The sequence below is a fragment of the Amphiprion ocellaris genome, chromosome 12 (genome assembly GCF_022539595.1).
Source record: "Amphiprion ocellaris isolate individual 3 ecotype Okinawa chromosome 12, ASM2253959v1, whole genome shotgun sequence".
Lineage (NCBI taxonomy): Eukaryota > Metazoa > Chordata > Actinopteri > Pomacentridae > Amphiprion > Amphiprion ocellaris.
Genome location: NC_072777.1, coordinates 31,591,881 through 31,604,555, shown reverse-complemented (window position 1 = coordinate 31,604,555; position 12,675 = coordinate 31,591,881). Strand labels below are relative to the sequence as shown.

Below are 12,675 nucleotides of genomic sequence, written 5' to 3'. Positions count from 1 at the left end.
GCAGTGCGACAGATTGTGGAAATGCAGGGAACTGAATGAATACTGTAAACACGAGATGAATCATTCCTGTTTGCTGTTCTGCTCACTGCCTCAGTTAGGTAAAGTTGGCAAGATATTCACAGATTCGGACTTCCGGCCTCAATAACTCATGGGATATACGTTGTAAAAACATAAACAATGCCTCTTTCAAATCGTTGTAAGCTAGACAATGTGCTACAAGGCCAGTTTTATCAAAAGTCGCTGTCTTTCAAGCTGCAGAAATAACATTGATGTCTATGAGCAGCTGGCTGTGCGACGAGTGAACAGGGACCGTCTGCAAATAGCAAAACCGCTGCAGCAGCGAAGAGAGACAAATATTCAATTACTTAACTTTTATACACTGTAGCGTCACCAAATTTACTGCAGCCATCAATTGTGTCTTGCTGGTCATACTACAAGTCTTGGTTTGATACTAAATACAAAATCTGAATTTTAAGGAATTGTTTTTCCTCCATCATCCACAGTGAATCGCTGCTCTGTCTTACCCCATTCAGAGGGTCTGGTCTTGTTTTTCCTCCTCAGAAGTGGTTCAGATGCTGCTCGGCCTCTTTTGACAGGACTTCTGCTGATTGGAGTCTTGAGCTCTTGACTTTCCCCCGTTTCAGGCTGTCAAACTGCTACTTAATATTCCAGCGGGTGAATTACGGCTGCAGGTTGATGTAGTTGAACGAGCGTCTGATGAGTCAGTCAAATCCACCCGAGAGTTTCCCGATAGACGAATACTAATCAAGGAAATCTGTCATTTTGGGGTTAACGTGGTCAGCGGGTGTTTGATTACTGACCTAAAAATAACCCACAAGTATTTCTTCTTCATCAAACATGTCAGAACCTCTCGTGTTTTAAGATGCTCTGATTACTTCCTGGTTTACATGCAATATATGGAATCCCGCAAGTGTCAAAGTGAGGATCTGTTGATTTTTGTTTTTGCACAAACTCACAATAACTCTTGAGTTCCCTTCCACATTCAGTCGCAGTACTTTTGTATTACTTCTCGATACTTTTACATTCCCTTGCAATACTTTTGCTTTTCCTCGCAGTATTTGCACTCAGTCGCAGTACTTCCTGCAACACTTTTATGTTTCCTCACAATGTTTTTAATCACAAAGTCTTTGTATTCAGTTACAAAATGTTTGCTTTCTGTTGAAATTTTTTTGCATTACATTGCAATACTTTGTGCTCATTAACAAAACTTTTACTTTTATTTACAATATTTTGCATTGAGTCACAATACTTTTGTAGTACTGTAGTTCCCCAGCAATATTTTCAATTTTCCTTCTGATACTTTTATGTTCTGTTGCTATTATTTCATATTACTTCCCAGTATTTTTACGTATCTTCTCAATACTTTGCATTCAATTACAAAACCTTTGTGCTCTGTTGGAAATCTTTTGCCTTTCCTCGCAGTAGTTTTAAGTCTCGTAATATTTTTGCCCTCTATTGCAATCCTTTTGCTTTTTCTTGAAATACTTATGCATTCAGCCTCAAAACATTTGCATTACCTCAAAAAACCTTTGCGCTGCCTCACAATACTTTTCCATCACTTTGCAATACATTTGTTACCTTGAAATCACTTGTGCGCTGTCAAAATTCTTTACATTAATCCTGATCCAAATGAACAATAACTACATATCCAGCCACAACATGACTATCTCAGCTGGTGGAGCAGCTGCAGCTCTACAGCAGCTGAATACTTTCAGAGATCTGCCTTTTCAAATGAATAATGAGCATTTAAATGCATCACAATAAGTGTTGCATAGTCTGAGTCCAGAGTGTTTCCCTGGACTGGCAGTAACTGTTCTGGACCAACACATTCACTGTTTGTGTCCATCAGAAGGAATGTGAAGCACATTGTGAAGGAAAATAAAGATTTTATGACGGAGCACAAAATTTACGGCAAAGAAACAGACAAGCAGTTCTATAAAAGTTTTCTCTGTGACCTTTAGGTGGCTCCATCAAAATCTGACAGATTTTCTCCTACTTTTCTACAAAGTCTTCTGTAGTTCCAAAGTTTGCGTAAAGTTTAGCTTTGGACTTAAAATTTTGAGTTTAGAGGCATGAAGTGTGAAAGAAGGGAACATTTCATCAGCAGCGTAGGGTCTGTGCTAAATCTGTGTTTGGGTTGTGAAAAATACATCCAGCTGATCAGTCAATATTAATATTTAATAAGGGTAGTTTCTTGCATGTGCTCAATTTTGATAAACTTGTCCCTCTATACTTCCACTCTGCTACATTTTAGAGGCGATTAGTGTACTCTTTTACTCCACTATCTGACAGACTTAATTACTTTAAAGATGCAGATTTCACACAATGGATAACATAACAAGCTTTTAAAGTTCAATACACTGTTTTTAGCTGCCTTTTGCTCAATTTGCTGCCTTTTACTTTTGCATAAGTGAGTTGTTTTGTTTTGTTTTTTACATGTAACTGAGTATTTTTTCATTGCTTTTATTTAAGTAAAACATCTTACTCCTCTACCCAAACTGGTCTTTATTGTTCAAAAGATGAGCTTCAATCATAATTAATCCATATTAATAGCCACATTTAATGTGCTAATTTATTTTTGAGGACAATGCAATAACATCCAGAATATGATAGCACAACATATAATTTTGCAAAGTCAAGACTGGAACGGTTCATATTTATACAAGCTAAATGTTTTGTTTTGGTTTTTTTTTTTACACTGAAATGGCAGGGTTTATTGCAGTTCCTTTGCTGTTTTTGTTCTTCTGCTCTGCCTTTTCTCCTAATGTCACCACTAGAGGTCAGGCTGGTATTCACTATCTTGCCCTGTCCACTGTGCTCTCAAACCGTCAATGCTTTTTTTGCATGATAGCAAGTTGTGACTTTCAGGTCTGCTCTGCTTAAAGTCTGTTAACAAAAATCAGCGATGTATCAGTTTTACATGTCCTCTTTACTCTATTCACACATGACTGCACTGCCATCCACACTTCAGATACCATCGTGAAGTTTGCAGATGACATGAGGGACAATGATGAGACCCACTACAGGGAGGAGGTCCAACACCTGGCTGAGTGGTGTTCACACAACAACCTGATCCTGAACACTAGGAAATATGGACTACAGGAGATCCAGGAAAACAGCCCACGCTCCTCTCCTCATACACGGAGGGAACGTAGAGCAAGTTGATAACATTAAGTTCCTGAGCATCCACATCACCACTGACCTCACATGGACCCTGAACGCCTCTCACCAAAGACCTTATTTCCTCAGGAGGCTCAGACGGGCTGGACTCTATTCTCAGCTGCTGACAAATTTCTACACAACCACTATAGAGAGTGTTCTCTGTCTTGTTATGGTGGTCTGGTATGGCAGCTGGACAGTGCAGGACAGGAAGGACTTGGCCAGGGTGGTAGAGACGGCTCAGGGGATTGTGGGACACCCTCTGCCAAACCTGGACTCTGTCTCTGCTGCAGATTCAACCCACCCTGGTTTGTGCCTCTGCCCTCAGGAAGAAGGTCGATAAGAACTCGAACCACTAGATTGAGGAACAGCTTTTCCCCCAGAGCAGTAAACTCTGTACATCCTCAAGCAGACTCACTTTAAAAAGCTTGAGACAACATGGAACTGACACTGCACCTGGTAATACACTTTAATCAGTCTGCTGCATATATATATATATATTCTTACTTTTTTTAAATGCACAGTATGTTTTTCTGTTCACGTCTTTTAATGTTGACTTTTAAGCTGGTATTACCAACAAGAATTTGGTTCTGTCACTGGTGAAAATTAATTGGATAATGACAATAAAGATTCTTGACTTGACTTCAAAGAAACCTTTTGTCATGTAGGTGCTCAGTGGTGGTCGACCTAGAAGGCCTACAGTAGCTCATTTGTGAAATTATTTCCAGGCCCCAGTCATCTTTCATCTTCTGTCAGCTCACAGGAATCAACTGAAAGACAGGGGACAGTTTTGTGTTGCTGTGGAGGAAGAAATGTAAAAGATGTCACAACAGTGAGCATTAACCCATGATTCTAAATTATCACTGTAAAAAGAGACTTTGCATTATTACAGCAGCCATCTGCTTTGTGGGACAGATCTAACCTTAATCAGGATTACCCTTCATGGACAAGACCAATGGAAGACCTCAGACACACAGCTGTAAGCACACAACAACACGTGTACGAAGTACGAACAAGTGCAATCTGAAGTGATTTTCATCCTCAGAGGGACTTAAAGACGGGATGAGCTGCAGGTCGGACGGATGGATTTGCACAGCTGCAGTGTCATACGAGATGTAGTTAAAGGTTCCTCTCCAGAGAGCCACCAGGACCATTATTTGACTGAAGAGCTTCCTCCTGGAGTCTCATGTGTGCCATGGTTCAGCTGAAGTGGGGCTGACAGAGCAGTCCTCACTCATTTGGAATCCATTCAAGTTCTGCCAGTGATTGCAATCTCATTAGGAACTGGGAAGCACTTGTGTTGGGGCGCAGTGGCCAAGAGTGTACTGGGAGCGAGTTATTATTTTTATACACCAATCAGTCATAACAATAAAATCACCGACAGGATAAGTGAATGACATCGATCTTCTTATTATAATTTAATGTTCTGCTGGGAAATCTTGGCTCCTGGTGTTCATGTGGGTGTTATCTGCATAAAGATTTGTTAAAAAAAAAAAAAAAAAAAAAGGCTCTTTAGTGCTAAAGTAAATGCAGATAATGTCAGTTAATTAAAAACATAAAATGTAAACGAAGTAATTGCTGAAGTGTTCACCCTCTTTAAGGCAGTATTCACTATTGAAAAGCACTAAAAGGAGAAAACATTCAAGGAGGTGAATATACTTTCATAATACTTTTTATATTACTTCAATGGAATCATTTGGTTTGGGGATTAGAGCCACCTTGTCTTCTTGTAAGATATAAAAGAGACCTTTGAGTCATATTTTCTAAACTGAAATTTTGGGATTGTGACAAGTGGGGCTTGTCACAATCCCAAAATTTCAAATTGAAAAAAACGCAGTTAGTCAACTGTCAAGACTGCAAATTAAGATGTTACGCACATCTAACCCAAGTTTTAAAACTGTTGTGTCAATGGTATCTCATGTAGTAATGCTCCGTTATGTTTGTTCATTGAATACTGAAGATTGATTGTTCCCAAATTGTTTAGCCCTAGCAACAAGTGGTAACACTGCATGTTGTGTTAACCAGTAGCGAATATTTATTGTATGCGAGGCAAAGAAAAACAAAAACCAAATAGCAGTTCACAATTTATTTACTGAATAAATTTGGACAAAACACCAGAATCTGTTACGATACAATCAGAACATCTGAGGCAGATATCCCACCATGCACCACCCCCCTCCATGAAACAAAAAAGGACTAAACATTAGCACCAAATCAGCACCAACTTAAACAAAAAAAGGTAGCTCAGTCTACAAAAACAATGAAAGCAATAGTTGTTTTTTTGTGTAATCGAAAAGCAACTCAGAAAAGTAGCAAACTGAGAATTTTCATGTTTTTTCTTAAAAAACAAGCACCCTCCTACTTCCCCCAACCCTCACCCCCACCCACCCCTGCCTCCCTTCCCACCCACCCTTTGCTAGGCAGGCTATAGCATTCATGGAGCACATGCCATATGACTAGATTTAAAAACACAAATTCAAGTAACATTGAGATACGAAGAAACGTGTCCACTGGTACCCATTCCGAGCATGATCGTTTCACAGAACCCTACGCAGGCAGTAGAAAAACTAACATGAGGTTCTGGAGTGAGCATGTCATAGCAATACTATCACTGAATAGCTCGTATCAAGTTTTTGAAAAAGAAACGAGGGAGACTGGGTGGCATGGGCTGTCGGGGCACAGGATTACTGGCACAGAAGATATTCTAAAACTTCAGACAGACATTTTTTACCTCTTAGCGCCTGTCCTGTGTCAAGATATTGCCTACATCATACATGAAAAAGGAATCTCTGGATAAAGAAAAACCCTGCAATGTAGTTTTAAATATATATATTTATATTTATTTATATATATTTATATATAGCTGTTACAATTTAAATAAATGTTATGTTCTCGTTCCTACAACTGAAGAATGAATTTAAATAAAAGGAAGCTAATTTTTTTCTTTTTTTTTTCTTTTTTTTAAAGAGGTGGAATCGTCCATTCACCTTAACACATCAAGTGCATGTTGGGAAGAAAATGGTTTTAAGATTTGAGGTTCAGGGAGTGACATTAAAGCAGCAGTAACAACAGATTGGAATAGCTTAAAAACAAAAAGAAAAAGATGTTTTACAAAAGTGTGGTATCGGCTTAAGAGACAGAAATTGAAAACAAGGCCATCAAGGAGTTTAGTGGCAGAATTTTCAATGAAACTGAATGACAAAACCAACCAACGAAACGAAAAGCTATGATGACGATGAGGAAAAAAAGCCTACGCTGCTCCGTTTCCTCACCGATGGTCCCAGGTCAGGATTATCACCTTGTATTAGTTTAGAACTTGGGGTTGTTATTTCTGACTCTGGGTGTGTGGTTTCAATTATTACCACCTAAAACTATTACAGAAAAAAATCTAAACAAAAATCCGTAAGAAAATGTGTGGTGTTGCAGTTTGTCAGTTCATTTCTCCTCGGTTTCCTGCGTTGTCCCTTCATGCCTTCCATAGTGTCAAAAAATGGTGAATGTGTTTATGAGCACCACATTAAACCAAACAGATCCAAAAAAAAGAACATTTGCTACATTATTTGCAACTTGCATGTCTGGTGGCAACGTCCCTGATCGGGACCCGCGTCGCCAGATGATGTATAGATGCCATTTGTCATGCCAGGCTCAAGGTTTTCCATGAAATGGTGGAAAAGGAAACAGGATGGAAACACCTTTATTATGAGTGACAAATTCACCTATTTATTTCTAAACTACTGTTTTTGGCTCTGCTGTGACCGTGGCGAGCCGACCGTGGCGGAGTCGTCCGTTTGTGCTTGGTGTTGTTGCTCAGCTGAAGAACTGCTCCAGCTCCTCCTCCATGTTCACCTCAGGCACCATCTGCTCCTGCTCTCGTTCCCCTCTGCCATGCACGACGGCGCCCCCTAGCGCCCCGGACGAGGCGAACCAGGGGTGCTCCAGGATCTCCCGAGAGGTGAGGCGCTCCGCGGGCTCCCGGCGGAGGATGGAGCGGATCAGGCACTTGGCCTTGGGCGTCAGCGTCTCGGGGATGTTGAAGTGGCCCCGGCGGATTTTGCTGAACAGGGAGCCCGGCTCGACGTCGTGGAAAGGGTAGCGCCCCACGAGGATGGTGTACAGCATGACGCCCAGGCTCCAGACGTCGGCCGCCTTCCCCGAATAGCTGCCACTGGCGTTGAGGATCTCAGGACTGACGTAGGCCGGGCAGCCATGTTTGTCTGACAGAGAATCATCGTGACCTTCCAGGATATAAGTGTCCTCGAGGCTCTCCAGCTTCACAAGGCTTCTGCAGACACAACCGGAGCATTATTTGTTAATGTTGCTATCACAGTTCCAAACTACGTGCCAACAAAACAAAAAAGCACAAAAGACAAATCAAGTGGGGTAATTTGCTCTGATGGACATCTTAAGTGCTTTAAATCCATCGCTTTTGGATATCAAAGCAAGTAGAGCTCATAATTCTCGAGGCTTAAGCCTGACATTTCTTTTCACTCAGATAAAAAAAAGCATCATTGTACAGGCTTTCCAAAAAGTAGCATAATTATGGGTGGCTGCTCGTCTTCAGTTTCATGCACTGAACTGTTTAGCTCTGAAAATCAAGCGGCACCCAGCAATGTGGATTCTTCTTTTTGTCCTGCTCTTTTCTAAGCTATAATACCCCTGAGTGCTGATAATAATGACTAGTTGTTCAGAAACTGAAGAATTTGGAGAAGCTCAGGCGAGAAAATTTTCCATGTGCACGCTAAGAGACACTTGTGTGGTTGTGTAAATGCTGCCATCTGCATGCAAAGTCCAAACGGCATTATACATTACGCAAACTGTATGTGATAATATCTCAGACGCAAACAAAAATGCATTTTCTGCCATCTGTGCATAAGCTTTCACTCTAGCCCATTGGCTGGTTCATGATCAGTAATTTGCTTTCATTAATACGCTGTGGAGCGTTTTTGCATTTTTAAATAAGGAATTCCATTTTTTTTCCTTGAGCTAAATGCCCATTGTTCCTCTGTGAGATAAAGAGCCGTGTGAATTATAAATACAGCCTGGATAATGGCTCATTTGTAGGATGTGCAAACCTGCAATTACAGCTAAGAGGGCTTAGAAGGGCAAAAATAAGAAAGAAGAGCCCAGTTTAATTGTAGCACATTCTGTATTTAAGCTGAATGTGTGCAGTTGTTGTACAAGGAAGACATGAAAAGTTTAAGTGACCAGATTCCGCTCAAGGCCAGACTCTGACTCTTTAAAGGCTTGGTTAAAGGCTAACAGCAGTATGACAAAATCAGGTCGGGAAGCTAAGTCATGCTGCGGAGGCCTGCTCAGGTATCATTTAATGCCTGCTCTTACTGGTTTTCACATCTATGCATTCAGCACAGCCTTGGGTTGCAGCCAGAGCAGGTCTCTAAAGCAGCTTTTTGTCTTCTTGTCCACTGATTCAGCACGACTGAAAGGATGTAAGAAGAGTCCTGACAGGCCATATAGTAAATGTGACCCAATACTGGCCTGCAACATCACTCCAAAAATTCAGCCGACATCAATCATTTAAATAGGAGCAGGGGGACGACGCCGCATCCCGGCGGTCTGATGTGACATTCAAGGTTACTGGACCCGGACTAAATATGTGAGGCAGCTCAACTTCTCTTTTCCACAGTTAGCGCCAAAGGATGACGTCACGCTTCCAGACAGAGGGCACCGAAGTGCAGCGAGTGCCTCTGCCAAGGAGTTAGATAAGCAGGAAAGAAGCCTCCAGAAGGAACTTTACTGGGAGGATCTGCATGCAGCCTGCAGTGGCATAACTAAAAAAAATATGGTAAAAATAGCCAGAATCAACAGCTACTCGAATTTAAAACACATCTTCATTAATAAAAAGCAGCTTTGGCGTTGCTGTAGCAACAGATGCCTGTGTTTTATTGGTGTAGTTCCCAAATGCTGCCACCAGGGGGCAGCAAACGTGCACAGTTAGAGTGAGATTCTCCAGTTTTCTCTGGCTCATCATTGCAGGAGTGCAGATGCTCAGCTGAAATGATCATCTGCCATGCACAAAGCCTGCTAACTACTCTGCACGTCGACATCAGCTCTAAGTCTCATGCTTAAATCGACGCCAAATGTTTCCTCAAGTGTGACGTCCGTGTTCGTATATATCCACCATAAAGCCTGTGCACAAAAATAACCAGGGGAGACACAAAGGGCTTATGTTTCCTACGCTGTGCACAACATCTGGGAGAGGCATGTCACCCTCGTACTGTCTCAGCTTACACCGTGTAAACTGAGATATGACACATAACACTGACACGGCTGTAATGCCACATATGCAACGTGTTCAGATGAAAGGGAGAAGCTCGACACAGACTTTCTGCAGAACTCACCTGTCCTCGTTTTTGAAGACAAACTTCCTCAGTTTGAGGTCACGGAGGACCAGTCCGTTGTCGTGGCAATGTGCCACAGCCGAGGCTATCTGATAGAAGAGCCTGGCAGCTTCGTCCTCTCGCAACTTCTTGCAGGTGCGGACGAAAGAGTGCATGTCGCCATAGCTCCTCTCAAAGAACACATACGCTCGCGTCTCCCCGAGCAAAATCTCCAGGATTTGGTTAATGTGCTGGTGCTGGCCCAGGGCAAAGTAGGCCGCCAGTGACTCCTGGTATCGGCCAATGTCAAAAACCTGCAAACACAAGAAAGGAAAACATTTAGATTTGCAGGCCTGTTGGATGCGTTTCTTATCTGGAGTGATATATGAGCACAACTATCTCATTAGGTTGTTTTGGTGGTTGAAGATCTTGGTGTGAAAACATCTGCCAAATAGTTTAATTCCACTTTCCCACAGTGAGGACACAATTAGGTCCAACTGAAAGAGCATCAAATTGCCCTCTAATTAAGCTAAATGTCACCAAAATATGAGCAACCCGCCACATTCTTGTGACACAAAACTGCGCGTGAGTGAGGTTAAACAGAGGCAAACTGAAAGCATCATATTAGTGCATGGTATTATACTGCAGCCTGGGGTTTGCAGTGTCTCTTTTGTTTCCATAGTAACCCCCAATTGACTTTCAGTACAACCAGTTCAGGTGAGAGGGCTCCTATGCCTGCAGTCAATACAAATACACCCCACAGGTCTCCAGATCTTAAGTTGTGACCCGAGCCTCCAGTCTGACAGTAATGATCAATCCTGGAGGAAGGGATTGATTGTTGCTGTACTGAAAGTGGCACAAAGCAGATGAGGTCAAACAGCTCTTAGGCTGTGCCAAAGGCCATTAATTTGTTACTGCCATGACAAAACATTATCTCAAGTCAAAAGGTACGGGTTATTGGATATGTCATGCCTTATGAGTCCAAGGGTGCATGTAACTCTCGTCTCAATTCATCAATTCACTTAAGCCAGCTTAAAGCTGTAATGTTCCTCAGGGACGACCCTGCTGCCCTTATAATCAGTAATAGGAAAGTCAATACGGGCTATAAATGTGGTGAGGAAAGGCCATGAGGTTGTCCTCGAGCTTTAGGGAGCAGTGTTTTATATTTTATGGTCAGGGAGGTCAATGCTGGAGCCAATGTCACAGCAGCTGGCTGAACTTGTGAAGTTCCCCTGTGCTAATTTTCCTCTGGATCCAACAAGTATTTGATATAAAATGACTGTTTATGCACCGAATATAAATCCAAAATGGTGAAATAATACGATTACAGCATTGTACTATGAAAGGGAGAAGCCATGGGTAAGCGAGAATAGCTCTGAGAGGAGTGTGTGCGTGGTTACTCACTCCTTTGTCAACGTTACATCATGCAATCCAAACCACGCAGCTCACCCCATTCACTTTTTCCATTAGGCTGCTGTGCCAGCTCTCTATTTACAATGCAAGCAATTATTAAAAAGCCGAGGAGAATGATGAGCTCTGTCTATAAAGAATGTGCATTACATTTAGGGGCATATGCATTGGAATAAACTCGCATGGACTCATGCTAGGAATGGCTTTTGTTGTGTTGTTTAATGCATGAAACGACATTTGCACATTAGAGGAGAAGCTGCACGGACACGGTGAATACTAACCTTACATACGAGCTCGTCCCCGCTGTGCAGGTGGGCGGCTCTGAAAACGTGGTCTCCCTCCAGCGGCTCCAACAAAAGGTAGTCCCCGATGCGGGAGATACAGTGCGAGGAGTCCGGGGTCTCCGGCGGGCTGGGGGACCCGAGGTTGGGGCTGAAGCTCTGGTGCGACTCTGTAGTCCTTAAGCAGGATAGCTCCTCGAAATCGTGCGATTTGTGCCGCGATCTCCCATAACGTGAAATGTTAATTGGATTTGACCTCTGTATGTTCATGAGGAATAAGTGCGATAACTCCCCAAAACGGTGGTGATGATGATGATGGTGGCGGTGGTGAGGTGGGGGAAACCTTCCTCCTTCCGGCTCGATTTGAGGAGAAACACTAATCAAAACAACACAACCGCTCCGACAGTGAAGCAAAAGCTAAAAAAGTAAAAAAAAAAAAAAAAATAGCTGCACCTTGCAGTTGGAGAAACAACAAAAAAATGGGGTCGCTGCTACAAAAACGGCTCTAATATTTCTTTACAGCTCATTTGACCTCCTTTTGTTTTCCATTCTGGAGGCAAAAATCAAAGTCAGTTTCATTCACCTTTTAAAGCAACAAAACTGCAACAAAGGCTACCAAAAGTTAGCTTTCCCAATGAATGGAGCCCGTCTGCTAGCTTATGTTGCCGGTTTTTACGCGATATAATGGCACGTTTCGTGAAATAATTCAGGCACAGAAATTATAATAAAACACAAAATAAAGGAAGTTTTACCAAAAAGCCAAGGCAAGAATTTAAAAAAAAATATATGTGAGCTGGCAGGTGCAGAGCTAACTAGTTAGCTTCGGCGGCTAACTAGTACAGGTCAATCCGGCCTTGTTCCCGGGGATCACACATCCGTGCACCGGCGGCTGTCAGCGGCCACGGGGGGAGAAAATGCCCATCCAGAGAGGCTGCTGCTGCGGCTCTTTGTGTGCAGGGAGTCCCTCTCCTGGTTCCAGCAAAAAAAGAAGTGATAGATAGATAGATGCAAGGAAGGAAGGAAAAAAAGGAAGGAAGGAAAGGGACGGCCGGCCGACTTTCCCAGGCCAATCCCTGGATTCAGCAGGACATCCTCTCTCCGGTGGGGCCGCCGCGGTGCTTCTTACGTGGCTGGGGGAATCTAGTCCATTTAGCGCGGAGGGGAGGCCGGCCGAGCTGCTCACACTGAACCACACTGCGCCTGAACGGAGGAGCTGCTGCCTGGAGGAGGGAGGAGGACGGGGGGAGAGAGGGGAGGTCTGCACACACACACACACACACACACACAGAGAGACACGCATATACATACACACACGCATGCATCAACCCGCCCCCTGACGTCACCCCTCAACTCCGACTCCCATTGGTTCTAACTCGTATTATGCAGCGGAGTCACGTGAGCCGCAGGACGGATACCCCCCCCTCCCAGGAATCTAAATGCATCTCATGCTGGTAAATTGGTTGGGG

At 42.9% G+C, this 12,675-nt stretch overlaps 1 protein-coding gene across 1 annotated transcript; it reads right to left on the bottom strand.

The window, feature by feature from the left end:
• Positions 1-5,251: 5,251 nt before the first annotated feature.
• On the bottom strand, positions 5,252-12,460 carry trib2 (tribbles pseudokinase 2). Its single transcript, XM_023271955.3, has 3 exons — positions 11,210-12,460; positions 9,540-9,832; positions 5,252-7,462 (listed from the first exon to the last, which is right to left on the bottom strand). Exons 1-3 carry the CDS (start codon positions 11,477-11,479, stop codon positions 6,988-6,990), a joined length of 1,038 nt encoding a protein of 345 aa, XP_023127723.2. The 5' UTR covers positions 11,480-12,460; the 3' UTR covers positions 5,252-6,987.
• Between the last annotated feature and the right edge of the window lie 215 nt (positions 12,461-12,675).

What these genes read in the sequence shown, in the direction of transcription:
- trib2 (XM_023271955.3), bottom strand. Translation starts at nt 11,479, where the DNA reads ATGAACATACAGAGGTCAAATCCAATTAACATTTCACGTTATGGGAGA. An exon ending in GGGACGAGCTCGTATGTAAG is followed by an intron (nt 9,833 to 11,209) that starts GTTAGTATTCAC and finishes TTGTGTTTGCAG; the next exon opens with GTTTTTGACATTGGCCGATA. An exon ending in GTCTTCAAAAACGAGGACAG is followed by an intron (nt 7,463 to 9,539) that starts GTGAGTTCTGCA and finishes TTGTGTCTGCAG; the next exon opens with AAGCCTTGTGAAGCTGGAGA.